This window comes from Callithrix jacchus, chromosome X, assembly GCF_049354715.1.
Source record: "Callithrix jacchus isolate 240 chromosome X, calJac240_pri, whole genome shotgun sequence".
Lineage (NCBI taxonomy): Eukaryota > Metazoa > Chordata > Mammalia > Primates > Cebidae > Callithrix > Callithrix jacchus.
Window position 1 is genome coordinate 69123437 of NC_133524.1, and position 12478 is coordinate 69135914.

The window sequence follows — 12478 nt, forward strand, 5'->3', positions numbered from 1 at the left end:
AATAACTTTAACCATCAGAACCGGGAGTGGAATTCCTCAGGAGGGCCCGGGCATACATCCTGCACCGAACATCACGTCCCCCCTCACGCAGACATTCCTTCTTTCACGCTCCAGCTCGCTCTTTTTACTCCTACTTCCCTTTCTCCCTCTCCCGGATCAAGCGTTAATCTGCGAATCTCTGACCGCAAAAGAAAAAAAAAGGTGGATGGGGGGGATCCCGAAGTAGCAGAGCTAGGGTGGAGGAGGAGGGGAAAGGAGGGGAGGAGGAGGAGGAGGAGGAGCCCGGAGAAGCAGAGTCAGAGGGACTGGTGACTCCGGCGAGTGTGCAGCCCCTGGGGGAGCCGGCGCTCTAGGCTAGGAACCCGTCAGCCCGCCCACCCGCCCGCCCGGCGTCTTTGGCGCCCGCAAGCTCTCCAGCCCGCGCCCAGGGGCCTGCTACACCCGGAGCTGGGGCCGCCGTTCAGGGGCTCTCGGGCCAGGGGCGCCGCTTGGGGTGAGCCGGCCGCACCGCCAGGCTGGTCCACCGTACCCGCGCCCGCGGCCGGGATGCCGTTCTATAGGCGCACGGTGGTGCCCCAGCGCCTGTGCCCGCGCAATCCGCCGCAGCCTCTGGCGGAGCTCCGCGACGTGAGCCACCTGGCCGCGCTCAGCCTGCTCCGGCAGCTCGCTGACCTCTGTGGCCACTCGCTGGCTCTACTCGAGGACCTAGAGGGGCACCTGCTGGCCCTGGGGCACCGCACCGACAGCCTGTACCGCCGCACCGTGCGCCTCCGCCGCCGCCTTCCCTGCCGCCTGCTTGGCCCGGAGGACGACGAGGAAGAGCTAGGTAAAAACGGCGTCCCAGCGGTTCGCGGCCCGCGTCTACCCAGCCTCTGGGGGCGCCAGTCGCCGTTCAACCCGGTGCCCACCCTCTCTCCGCCCCCTCCCCTCCATTCTGGGAGTGAGGGGATCCCATTTCCCTGACCCCCGTCCCCGCTCCACCGCCGCCCTACCGCTGGAACTTCCTGCTCTTGGACCCATTTGCACCGTCCGGAGTGGCCCCGTGCCCTTGAGACTCCCGGCCCTGGGGTTGGTGGCTGCCTCCTGGGGATTTGGGTGGAGGAGGACCCCCTGGGGTCCAGGACGGCTTGGGCGATACTCCCCCCAGCCGCCCACCCCAGCCCCAGGCCCTCGGCGCCCTCCTCATCGCAGCGTCCGAAGCCAAATGGCTGAGCCGCTGGCGTCTTTTCTCGAGTCTATGAGCTCGGCCACTTCAGAAAGCGCGCGGGAGCCGACCGCCACCTACGCGGCGGCAGGAGCCGTCCGGTAGTGCCTATTGGCTTTAAACCTGTGCAACTTCCAGCTGGAGCGTGGACGCGGCTCGCACTCATAGCAGTGTCTGAGCACGCCCTCCCTCCTGCTTCTCTCGGCACGTTCAGGGCCGCTCTCCCCCTTTGGGGAGTGGCCGGGAGCGGGGAGGAGAGACTGCCCATGGCTTCACTGACCCCCTACCCCCTACCGCTAGGGTCCGGCTGAGATTTGCGGGAGAGAGTCATTTAAATAAACTAACATCAGCTTCCTGAAGTGCATTCACTTTAGGAATCGACCATGCCTGAGAAACGCGCCTGAGAAACGCCAGGTGCCAGTGGTGCCCTCACTGAGCACGTGGGAGGCGTGAGAGGGTCGGGGAGCTAAGCGAGCCCTTGTCCTTTACTGTTTTGTATCCCAAAACTTTACATGGGGAATCCTCTGTCTGTGGAAATGCAGTACCCCCTGAGAGTGTGGGACTTCTGCTGAAAGCAAGGGGACTGAGTAGGCTGGAAATGCTGACTACAGCTGGGGCATGCCGGGTACCAGGGCCAATCAGTTCCTCCAGAAAGCTGGGGAGAGAAGGAGCAGTGTGGCCAGAAAGTTTCCGATGGAGGCAGCAGATGGCCACTGGCTGATTTCTGAGTGTAAACATCAGGCTACCTTGGGAAAGAATTGCCTGGGTCAGCCCCTCTTCTTTGCAGACTACACCCCATCCCCACCCTTTCCAGAAAGACTGGAGTCAGGCCCTGGTACCTCTCTTCATAAAGGTCTCTGACCTCTTAGGTAGACGGCAGAGGTCTCTGGTGGAGAAAAATGAACTGGGTCCTATGGGAAAAGAAAGGTGAAAGCCACAGATGACTGCCAGATGGAATGTAGACGTGGGACCAGGAACCTCTGCATGGTGGGGGCTCAGTTTTTTGTTGGGATCCCACTAATTACAGGATTAGTCTAGGAGAAATTTGATAAGTCCGTTTGAGGAATAGTTTTCAAAATCCCTACCCAGTTTTCAGGGAGCCACCTACTGAGTTCAGTAGGGTAAGTTAAGCACAGGGAGGAGGCTCTGTTTTTTCAACTCTACCTTCCTGTCCAATGAATAGCCAGCCTTTTCCATGGGAGGGAAGGCAGGGCTTCACCAAGTCACCTTTGGGGCCTAACCCTCTCCATAGATCTGCTAGATTAGAAAGAGATGGCTTTATGCAGTGGATAGTTTGAAAAGGAGAGGAACAGTTCTTAAGTTGCCATTGGTTTGGCTTGGCAGTTTTCAAGAATGGGAAGAGTGGCCCTCTTTCATTCCTGGTGTGGCCTCAGGTGTGGCCTCTTGCCTTTGAGAATGTACATGTCCCCCGGCTCAGAGGCACCCAAGGGACTCCTGCATAAATGGAACACAGTTACCTTCTGTAAGTTGGTGAAAAGCTCTGATTTTCCATTTTGTGGTCTAATGTCCTATCCTAGACTCCCCTTGAAGTTCCCCGTGCACACTTTTCTCTTCAGGAGCTGTGGGTAGGCCTTCTCAGCAATGGTCTGAACACAAGTGCCAAATGCAAAGAGAGTTGGGGAGCATAATCAGTGCACCATCTGGCCACTTCCTTGTCACTCAGGCATAAGCTTCAACAAGGTGTTCAGCAGGCCGAATATTAGATTTTTGTCTGCAAATAAGTAAATAAATGAACACTGTCATGTCTTGCCCTTTTTCTTCCCTATGCTTTTTCCTGCTAGGACTCCCACTCCCTTAGTGACCATTTTGCTGGAGGTCAGCACTCCCAGTCAGCATTTTACCCTGCATATCCTCCATCTGGTTGGATCTCTGATTCTTCCTCTAGCTATGTCTTTTGACTGTGGGGCAGGAGAAACCTGGGAAGGTGGGAAGAAGGTTGGAAAGCAACATGGCCAGAGTGAATGACAGCTGACAGGCCAGCACTTATAGCCTCCCTGCTGGGACAACTTGGCTGCCACTGACTGCGTAGTGGCAAGTCAGACTGGCCCATAGGCTGCAGGCTGGACTGGGACCCTGAGAAGCAGTAGGAGGAGGATAGAGAGAGGAGGAGTGAGATAGAGGAGGAGAAAGTGGTTGCTGAAGGAGTTCAAGGTGCTTCTCTACACAATCACAACCATGGGTCATGCCCCCACCATTTTCAAGGTTACAGGGGTGGACTGGGCTAGGCTGGTTGCCTGGCAACATCCCCCCCACTCCACTGAAGGCTGTTCTTTGGTAACTTGAACCCCTTTGAGACTGCCCTAGAAGCTCTTATAACTAGTATAGCATAGGGGATGGGGATAGGAAGAGGAGAGGGCAGACCACAGGACTGCTAAAGGCCCCTGTGGTTGTGGATCTGTGGCAGTTGCCACAACCTAGGCATGGCCCTGCCTATAAATTGAGGTTTTTCCCATATCTGGTTTTGAATGTGCCCTGTTTTATTGCATCTGTGGCCTGTACTCTGCGTTCTTCATCTAAAAAAATGGTATCGTCAAAGCCATTGGGAAATAGCTCCATGCCTGCCACCATATGCTGAGTCAATCTAAGCTTTCCAACTCCTCCCTCGGAGATCTATTTAATGTTTGTAGGTGCTTAGATGATAATTACAAAAGCAATCAGGCCATCCGCCTAGGGATATAATATCTCTTTTGCGATCAAGGAAGTCACTGACGCACTAGATAATTCTGGGTATGTTTAATAACACTGGAGAACTATCATGTTATACTAGCTCATGAACTTGCTGTGGGAAAGATGCTCTCTTGCTTCTTACAATTATTTTGGCTTGAATACAGCCAGTTGGGTCCATGGTGGAAACTCCCTCTTCATCTTTATGTAAAATTCCTACCTCTTGATTTTCCAACTTTGTGTCAATTCTGGCTCCAAATCAGAAAGGACAGCTGGTTTATTTGTGTTTAAATAATAATTCCAGTGTGAGGGTAGACTGTTGTAAATCTATACGGAGATGAAACAATGAAAAAGGCACCTCCAGACTGTAACTGGTTTGCCATTAGATGAGGTGTTGTGGACCCAGAGTTTGATTGTCCTTGCTAATAAGGAGACGAGATGGCCTCTCAAGTCAGATGGAGCGGGGAGGGGGGCAGGAATTTGGGGACTTGGAACAGGCACTCTGCCAGGGCTTACTTTGTCTCTGTCCTACCTGTCATCCCCAGAGTCCCTTGGGACAGTGGGTTGACAGAGTATGGGAAGCAAACCCATTTTCTTTTCTCTTCCCACCCCACCCCGCTTTCCATTTTCTTTTTAAATACCATGAAATTCCTGGTCTACTTCATGGTATTTCCATGTGTTGAAAACATCTTCCCTGGAAATTTGGATACCACAATGTCGACTAGAATTTCTTCCACTTTAGGAACAAGAAATTTAATCTTCTCTTTTTTTTAGACACATTAACAGCTAAAGTGATAAAAAGTGTCAGAATGTTGGAATAGTAGAGTAACAGGAGAAGATTCAAGTTATGACTGTTGGGCTCAACTTTGACCTTGATGAAGTTGATTAGGTTTTAGGAGGAGAGTGGTATATTTGCATCATCTGTCCCTGTATGGGGGTACCACACCTCTGTGGTGTGGTACCAAAAATTCAGTCATTAACCACTGTACGTGCCATTAACACTTGACATCCCAGACCCAGCAAGGGGAAGATACGTGTCCAAAAGCACCCAGCTGGATCAAGACCTTCAGTAGTCCTGAGTGCTGAAAAGATTTTAGTACCTCTTCGTATGTGATTCCAAGTGAAAGCAATACTAAACCTTTAAACAAAAATGTTTTTGTTTTGTTTTTGAGGCAGAGTCTCGTTCTGTCACCCAGGCTGGGGTGCAGTGGCACGATTTTGGCTCACTGCAACCTCCGCCTCCCGGGTTCGAGCAATTCTTCTGCCTCAGCCTCCCGAGTAGCTGGGACTATAGGCATGTGCCACCACACCTGGTTAATTTTTTGTATTTTTAGTAGAGATGGGGTTTCACCAAGTTAGCCAGGATGGTCTTGATCTCTTGACCTCGTGATCTACCTGCCTCAGCCTCCCAAAGTGTTGGGATTACAGGCATGAGCCACCGCACCTGGAAATGTTACTCTTTTTAAATGACTCAAAGCTCACATGTATATTGAAATTAAAATAGCTTCTTACTAGATTCTTTCTGCTTTCCCTCTGTCTTTTGTAACCATGCTGTTGGTGGCCTAATCATGTATTTAATCTGCAGATTTGAGAACGTGGTACCACCCAGATCACACAGCAGGTCAGTGACAGGAGGCTACCACCTCGAAGCATGCCTTCTAACAACCAGGCTAGTGCTCTGCCCTCTGCAGTGGTGCTAAATTCAAAGTCAGTTGTTCTTTGAGAGTCACTGTCTTGGCATTTCTTCTAGATGGAACTTGACCAGGATGAGAAATGACTCCTGCCACCTTTAGTAACTGAGGGTGCCCTGTGATTCTGTAGTTGGGAGTGGTGAGCTGAAGCTGGAGAGGAGAAAGGAAGGTCAAACTTGTGTCATATAGAGAATAGGTATGAGGTAACAGGCTCCCTTGTTAAAGCAAAACATAGTCTCTGGAACAAGGATCTTCAGGTGGGAAGGGGTGGCTTGCCAGTGACCCTGACACCATCGCAATCCCTCCTGATCCCTCTGCCATCTTTATATCTGTTCTTCTCCCTTGTAGCTTTCAATCCAATTGTGGACACTACTCCCCACACACCTGCATCCTGATTATTTTCTGTTAGTTTAGTAGAGGCTAGTTGGCATTTAAGAAGGCACTTTTTGTTAAAAACCAATGGGAACAAGAAAGTAAAATTATTACCAAAAATGCGTTTAGCATACACATTTACAAGGTATGGATTTCTTATCCTTCAGTGCTCAAGTAGCTTAACAGGCTTCTGGCTTTGCTGCTCTATACCCTTTCTGAAGGTCTCAGATCATCTTTTCCTTAGATCATTATTTTCTAGCCTTGAAGAGTAGGCACAACTGCGTCTGGGCCGTCTCTGACCTTTGTGCTTGGTGCTAAAGATGAAGAGGTAAATAAGACCCAATGTCTCCCTTCTGCAGCTCCCAAGCTGCAGAGGTGGGTGCCATCTTACTCCCCACCACATCGGCATGTGGTGCCTGGGTATCAGGTCTTATTTAGGTGGAGGAGAGCTGATAACCAGAACGAGGAAGATTCTTCCATCAGTCTGGTTTGGGGTCCAAAGATGGAATTTGGACTTTTAAAATCCCCTATGGTAAAAACAAAAATAAAAACCTAACAATCTGTCATTCTGCCAGTGTTACTGTGAATTTAGCAATACTTTTAAATGAATTTGCCATTTTGAACATTATAATATTATCTTCATGCATATGAAGAGCAGTGCTTATTCAGTCCATAGACAATGTTTGGTGCATCTGCCAACTTGCAGACTTCTTGTGATAGCTCTATGGCTCTCTAGGGTCTTCTGTTCTCTGGAATCTCTGGCCTTCCTGGTTCACGCTATCAGCTCTTCCCTGCTCTGTGGAATTCCATTATTTCACTCAAATAAGCTCTCATTGAAGTTTTCAGTTACAGTGCACAGGATGGCAATATCTTAACTGTCAAGACTACTTTAATAATGTCACAAACAGGAGGTATTTTGAATAAGTGTACAAGTAGCTTTCAGTAAAGTGCTTTGTATGAGGTCATGCACAAGACCACTAGGTATCAGTCAGTTAACTTGGGAGGTTTGAGCAATTAGGCAGCCCTCCCTCCCTCCCCCATCCTCCCTCCCTCCCCCCCATCCTCCCTCCCTCCCCCATCCTCCCTCCCTCCCCCCTTCCGCCCTCCATCCCCACTCCTTCCTTCCCTCCCTCCCTCTCTCCCTCTTTTTCTCCCTTCCCTTCCTCCCTCCCTCATTCTCTAAAATGTAAGCTCCTCAATAAGATATAAACTCCTTAAGGGTAGGAGTCTTTATCTGTTTTTACAGTTGTGTCTCCAGCTCCTAAAACAATGCTTGGCACCTAATAGGCACTTAATAAATACCTGTTAAATGGAATACCTTCTCTCCTTTTTTCTTTCTTTCTTTCTAGCCATTGCCCACTTATTGAGTACCTGACTCTGGTCCTGGCCCTGTCCTAGTTTCTGGGGCTACAGAGTAGAACTAGGATGCAGGCCCGCAGTCCAGTGGGGAGAGCAGCGAGCCATAGTGCTGTGGAGACAAAGTTTAGGCTACCCGGGCAGGCAGAGGAGGAGGCACACCTGACTCAGGACAGAGGGTGGGCAAAGCTTCCAGGAAGATGTGATGTCTGAGTTCTAAAGGATGATCTGGAGCTGGCCTGTTGAAGGTTGAAGAAGGCGGGGGAGGGAATTCCTGGCTCAGGAAGTAGCCTGTGCAAAGCCCTGGATATGTGAGAGAGCGGTGTGGGGGAGGAATTCACTGCCAGTGATTCAGGAGGAGAAGGAGCAAGGCACCTCCTGACTCAGAATGAGCCCCCAGGGTGGAGGTGGGGTGGGGAGTTCCTCACATCCTGTTTGTTCCTGAGGGAGTTGGATATGAGGGTCTTGAGAAGGTTAAAATGCATGGTTCAAATGAAGTTGTAATATTAACTGTGGACTTTCTTGATCTACATTCAAGTTTTCATTATTCTTGGGCAACCTCAGCCCCTTCGTGCTTTGCAGGGCAAGGTCCTGGGCCCCTCTAAAAAGGCCAGGCAGAGCAGGAGGGGCTCCAAGCCACCGTGAGAAAAAGAGAGAGAGCAAGAGTCTACCTTCCTGTGTGTCCCCGGCTACATTTATCCAGTTGCACTCCAAAGCTAAATGTATTATTTATGCCCCTGGTTTTCTGTGAGGGGGAACATTTGAGACTTGACAGTATCTTTTATTGTTATTTCTCTTTCTGAATAGCATAGATTCTTCAGAATGTTCTGTAATTCATCAAAGGGAAAATCAGAAAAAAAATTTTTTGAAGATGGACTCAAAGAAGAGATGAGTTGTTAAACTGTATCTATCAGCTGTTTTTATTTTGACTGGAATCATTTGCTTCTGAGAACAGTGTAATTAGCTGCCTGACAATGTATAGCCTGATCCTTGGTAACTGAAAAATACCAAACTCAAATTATTTCCCCAGACTAGGAGGCCCTGGGGTGATTGAGGTCTCCTTACGTTAACATCCTTGGTCCTCAGGGACTGAGGGGGAGGGCAGTTCTCGGCCCCAGCAGGAGGCCCTTGCAGGTGTCTCCAAGTTGTCAGTAAGACAGGCCTTATTGTTGTCATACACTGAGTGTCTCCTTTGACTCAGTAATTCCACTTTCAGGATTTTATGCTAAAGAAATAATCAGATATTGTGGGGAGAAAAATGTGCAAGGAATCCCCACTGCATTTTTTGGTTATTTGTATTAACCACAAAAAGGAAAATAACTTACACATTCAATAATAGGGGCGTGGTTAAAGACAGGTCTATGTGTAGACTAGTATACAGCCATGAAAAGCTATGCTCTAAATGAATTATAAGACTGCGTAGAAATGCACAAAATAATGCCAAGTAAAAACTAAAGATAAAATTAACTATGTACAATATTGTCTAAAATAGAGCACACACACAGACACAGACACATAAGAGGAAACTGGAGGAGCCTATGCCAAAATGTTGACAATGATTATCTTAGGGTGATGGGATTATGGGGATGAAGTGGTATTATTTTCCTTCTACCATTCTGCATTTGTCAAAATTTCCCAAATCAACATGTATTACTTTTGGTAAATAGAAAAAACAGTGGATGACATGTTAAGGAAAAGGATCTTGAGATTTGGAATCGACAGCTTCCAGGTAAAGTCTCACTTGACCAGTACTTACTAGCTGATGCTAGTGTCTCTGAGCCACAGTTCCTGAACTGTAAAATGGGGTTAAACACTACCCAGTTCACAGGGTTGTTATGAGGATCCAATATAATGTATGTATTAATAAAATGCCTGGTGCCTATGCTGCAACCACGCACACCATCACTAAATACTAAGAAGGAAAATTCCACGAAGCCTTTTGAAATCCCTGGATGGGGGTACCATCAAGATGAAGTTATAATAAGAATGTTTCCTAGACAGCTCCGAATTGTAGCCATGCTTCCCTTTTCCAGAATATGTGGAGAATGTGTGCCCACGGAGGCGCCACATCTAGCTTTTGAGGCTGTCAGCTCATCTCTTCCAACCCAAGGATTTTCCTTTCCTTTGACTCCTCCCTTCATTCTCCCCCACTGACATCTGTTCACTGCCTCACCAACCAAGGGTGAAAACATTCTTTGGAACTGAAGCTGAGGCACTACTGAGAGTCATGGCAGCTAGGAGATGTTTATTGTGGTGCTGGCTGACCACGGAACCTGCCAGGCTGGGATGCCAAGGAGGGGCTTTAATGAAGCAGCAGAGGATGGATGCAAGCAGCACAGCCAGGCAGCATCCCCCGCCTTTGGGCGGAGCTCTTGTCCAAGTGTCTCCCTGGCTCTCTGTTTTCTGCCCTTGGGATGCCTGCATGGCTCCAGGTTGGGCTCACCAGTTTTACAGAACCAGCCTGGTTTATGGGTGAAGAAGCACCTTCTCACAGAACTTATGGGGCCTAAGGGTGTTTCAGTAAAGTACTGGGCAGTTTGCCTGAGAGCCCAGCATGCCTAACTCTCACCAGTGTGGATATAAAGCAAGGAAATCCTGAGCTCACAGCCAGGCAACCTTAAGGACATAGGCACATTTCAGCAGTGTCTACAACATGCCCTGGCCACTAGGCAATCCAGCCATCTCCCTGGGTAGAATCCTTCACATTGCTTGTCTGACTGCATTTTTCATTTTTTAATTATAGCCATAGACTCGTGTATACTCTGGCTGCCAATCCAAAACACCTACAGAGTTTTTTAAATTGCTAAATTCTTAATAATTATACAAAATTATTGTATAGACTAATAGATATTATTGACCAAGGTACAGCGATGCTTAAAACAAAGTCCTCTGTAATCAGTACAACATGTTGGTAAAATTTACCCTAAATGTTAAAAACAAATTCCTAATGCCGTGTCTCCACCCTATACCAATAAAGCCAGAATTTTCTGGGGAATGAGGCCCAGGAAACAGTACTATTTAAAAGTTCCCATGTGATTCTACTGTGCAGCTTAGGCAAAGAACTCCTGTTATAGATGGTTAAAGCTGGGAGAGACCACTCCAAAGTTTTCTGACTTATTTGAACATGCGATCCTTTACAAATTATATTTGTGGATAATGAGCATGAACTATGATGCAGGCTTACAGTAAAGTAAGTGACAAAAAATGGTCTCATAGTTGAATTAATTGTAAGCAATAATATGAAGGTAAGTAATATATTTCTTAACATAAGAGAACATAGGAAATTAGAAACATGAAACTATTTTATTAATAAAAAGGATAAATATATGGTAAGGTAGAGTTAGACGTCTTTTATTTTGCACATTTTGGTTATGATATGTCATCAAAAACCACTAACATTTTAAACAAAAACAGCATTTTTGTTTTCTTACGTCATGGCCACTTAATATCACCCATGATGTTACTGGGTTGGTTCCCTACACCAGCTCAATTTCAACTTATTTTTCCTTGCAATGGAATATAAAGACTTTACTATGCACAGGTTCATCAGAGTACAGGCAAGAGGAAAGAAACTTCCAGTTTGTAATATTTAGTGTTCTGAAATAGGCTGTGCCAGAAATTAGAAATAGAAGTTGGAATGTTGGCTCCAAGTGAACGTCTAGATCAGACTCCGTGCTTTCCCATGTTCTCTGATGTGGCACACTCTTTCATGCGGGTAGGTTATTGTGTTAATAATACGGCATAAGAGTGAAACATATTATCCACATTTGTATTTTGTATTTGTATCCACAAATGTAATTAGTAAAGGATGTGTGTTCAGATAAGTTGGGAAACTTTGGAGTGGTGTGTCCCAGCTTTGACCAACAATAACAGGGGTTCTTCACCCCAGTTGCACAGTAGAATGTATAAATATATTGAGTATTTTTAATCCCATTTATACTTCAACAAATACAATGCAGAAGAAAGAGTATTTATCTTTTTTCCCTTCATGATCGCAGCAGAAATAGTTTTAGAATGTAGATCTAGGCCAACACCCACCCAGAGAAAGGAAGAGGACTGGGGCAAAGAGATCTCTGGGTAGGTGGCTGTGTGTTTGGATTTCCAGTGCAAACCCTCTCTTATGGCTATTTTGAGGTTCTGAGATGTCCACTTATGTGACCGTGTCAGCAGCCCCCCTGGGAAATACTAGGGCAGGGGGACAAAGGGAAAGGGAGAACTATGGGGGGCACTTCTGGCATCCCTCCTTCATAGTGTGATCAGAGAGGGAAGATGCTAAAGGTAACTCCTATAGTTTGCCTCCCAATCAATACTCTTCACCGGGGATGATAAATAAGTCATGAAGAATGGCTGTAGCTGGGAGCGGTGGCAGGGGCCTGTAGTCCCGGCTACTTGGGAGCCTGAGGTGGGAGGATCCCTTAAGCCCAGGAGTTCAAGGCCAGCCTGGGAAACATAGTGAGAACTTGACTCTATTTTTAAAAATAAAAAGAGGCTTCAGCATCTTCAGAGGAATATGTTTAAGAAGGCTGAGAAGGGTGTGTTCAGAAAGAGTTCCACTCAAAATGCTGAAAATGGAAGAAAAGATTCAGTACTGAAAAGTGGGGAACATTCCAGCTCCCAGGAAACTTACCCATGAAGACAACTCATTTCTTGAGGATTCTGGATAGCAAAGTCTCCCTGCATTCCAATTTCCAGCCTTTATTACCTCTTGGAATAAAGAGTTACATAAGTTTACTCCCTGTTGTGAAATAGCCCAATGAAATCTTTTTTCCCATAATTCTGAGTTAATGAAAATGGTAGATTTAGGAAACAGATGTTATTGACTTGCACAGAGGTTTTATATTTTGTGCCTGTAGCTTCCAGACCACCTAATGCACATGGGGAGTGGGGTCATGAGGGAAGGGGAAGAGCTAGTGAAGGAGAAGGAGCTCTCTGTCCTATTAAACATGTATTTAACTCTCATAAGATGCCAGAGGGAGCTGGCAGAAATTTGGCAAGCAGGTGTCCCCTCCAAGTAGAGGGATGGCAAAGGGTACTTTCCCTGGGTGGATTAGTTAGGAGAAGCCACTCTTTATGGTGGAATCTTTAGACAAAGGTACATTCTCTGGGAACAGCAATTACAAAAAGTCCCCTCTTCTGATCATAACTATTAAAATATGGAGTATCCTCTGGG

At 47.3% G+C, this 12478-nt stretch overlaps 1 protein-coding gene across 1 annotated transcript in view; it reads left to right on the forward strand.

Annotated features, from left to right (window-relative positions):
- The first annotated feature begins 298 nt into the window (after positions 1-298).
- The window catches only part of NHSL2 (NHS like 2), a 247155-nt gene continuing 234975 nt past the window's right edge, over positions 299-12478 (forward strand). The window contains exon 1 of the mRNA XM_078362921.1: positions 299-826. Coding sequence (XP_078219047.1) covers positions 547-826 — 280 coding nt within the window. The 5' untranslated portion in view covers positions 299-546. The remainder of the gene's footprint in view (positions 827-12478) is intronic.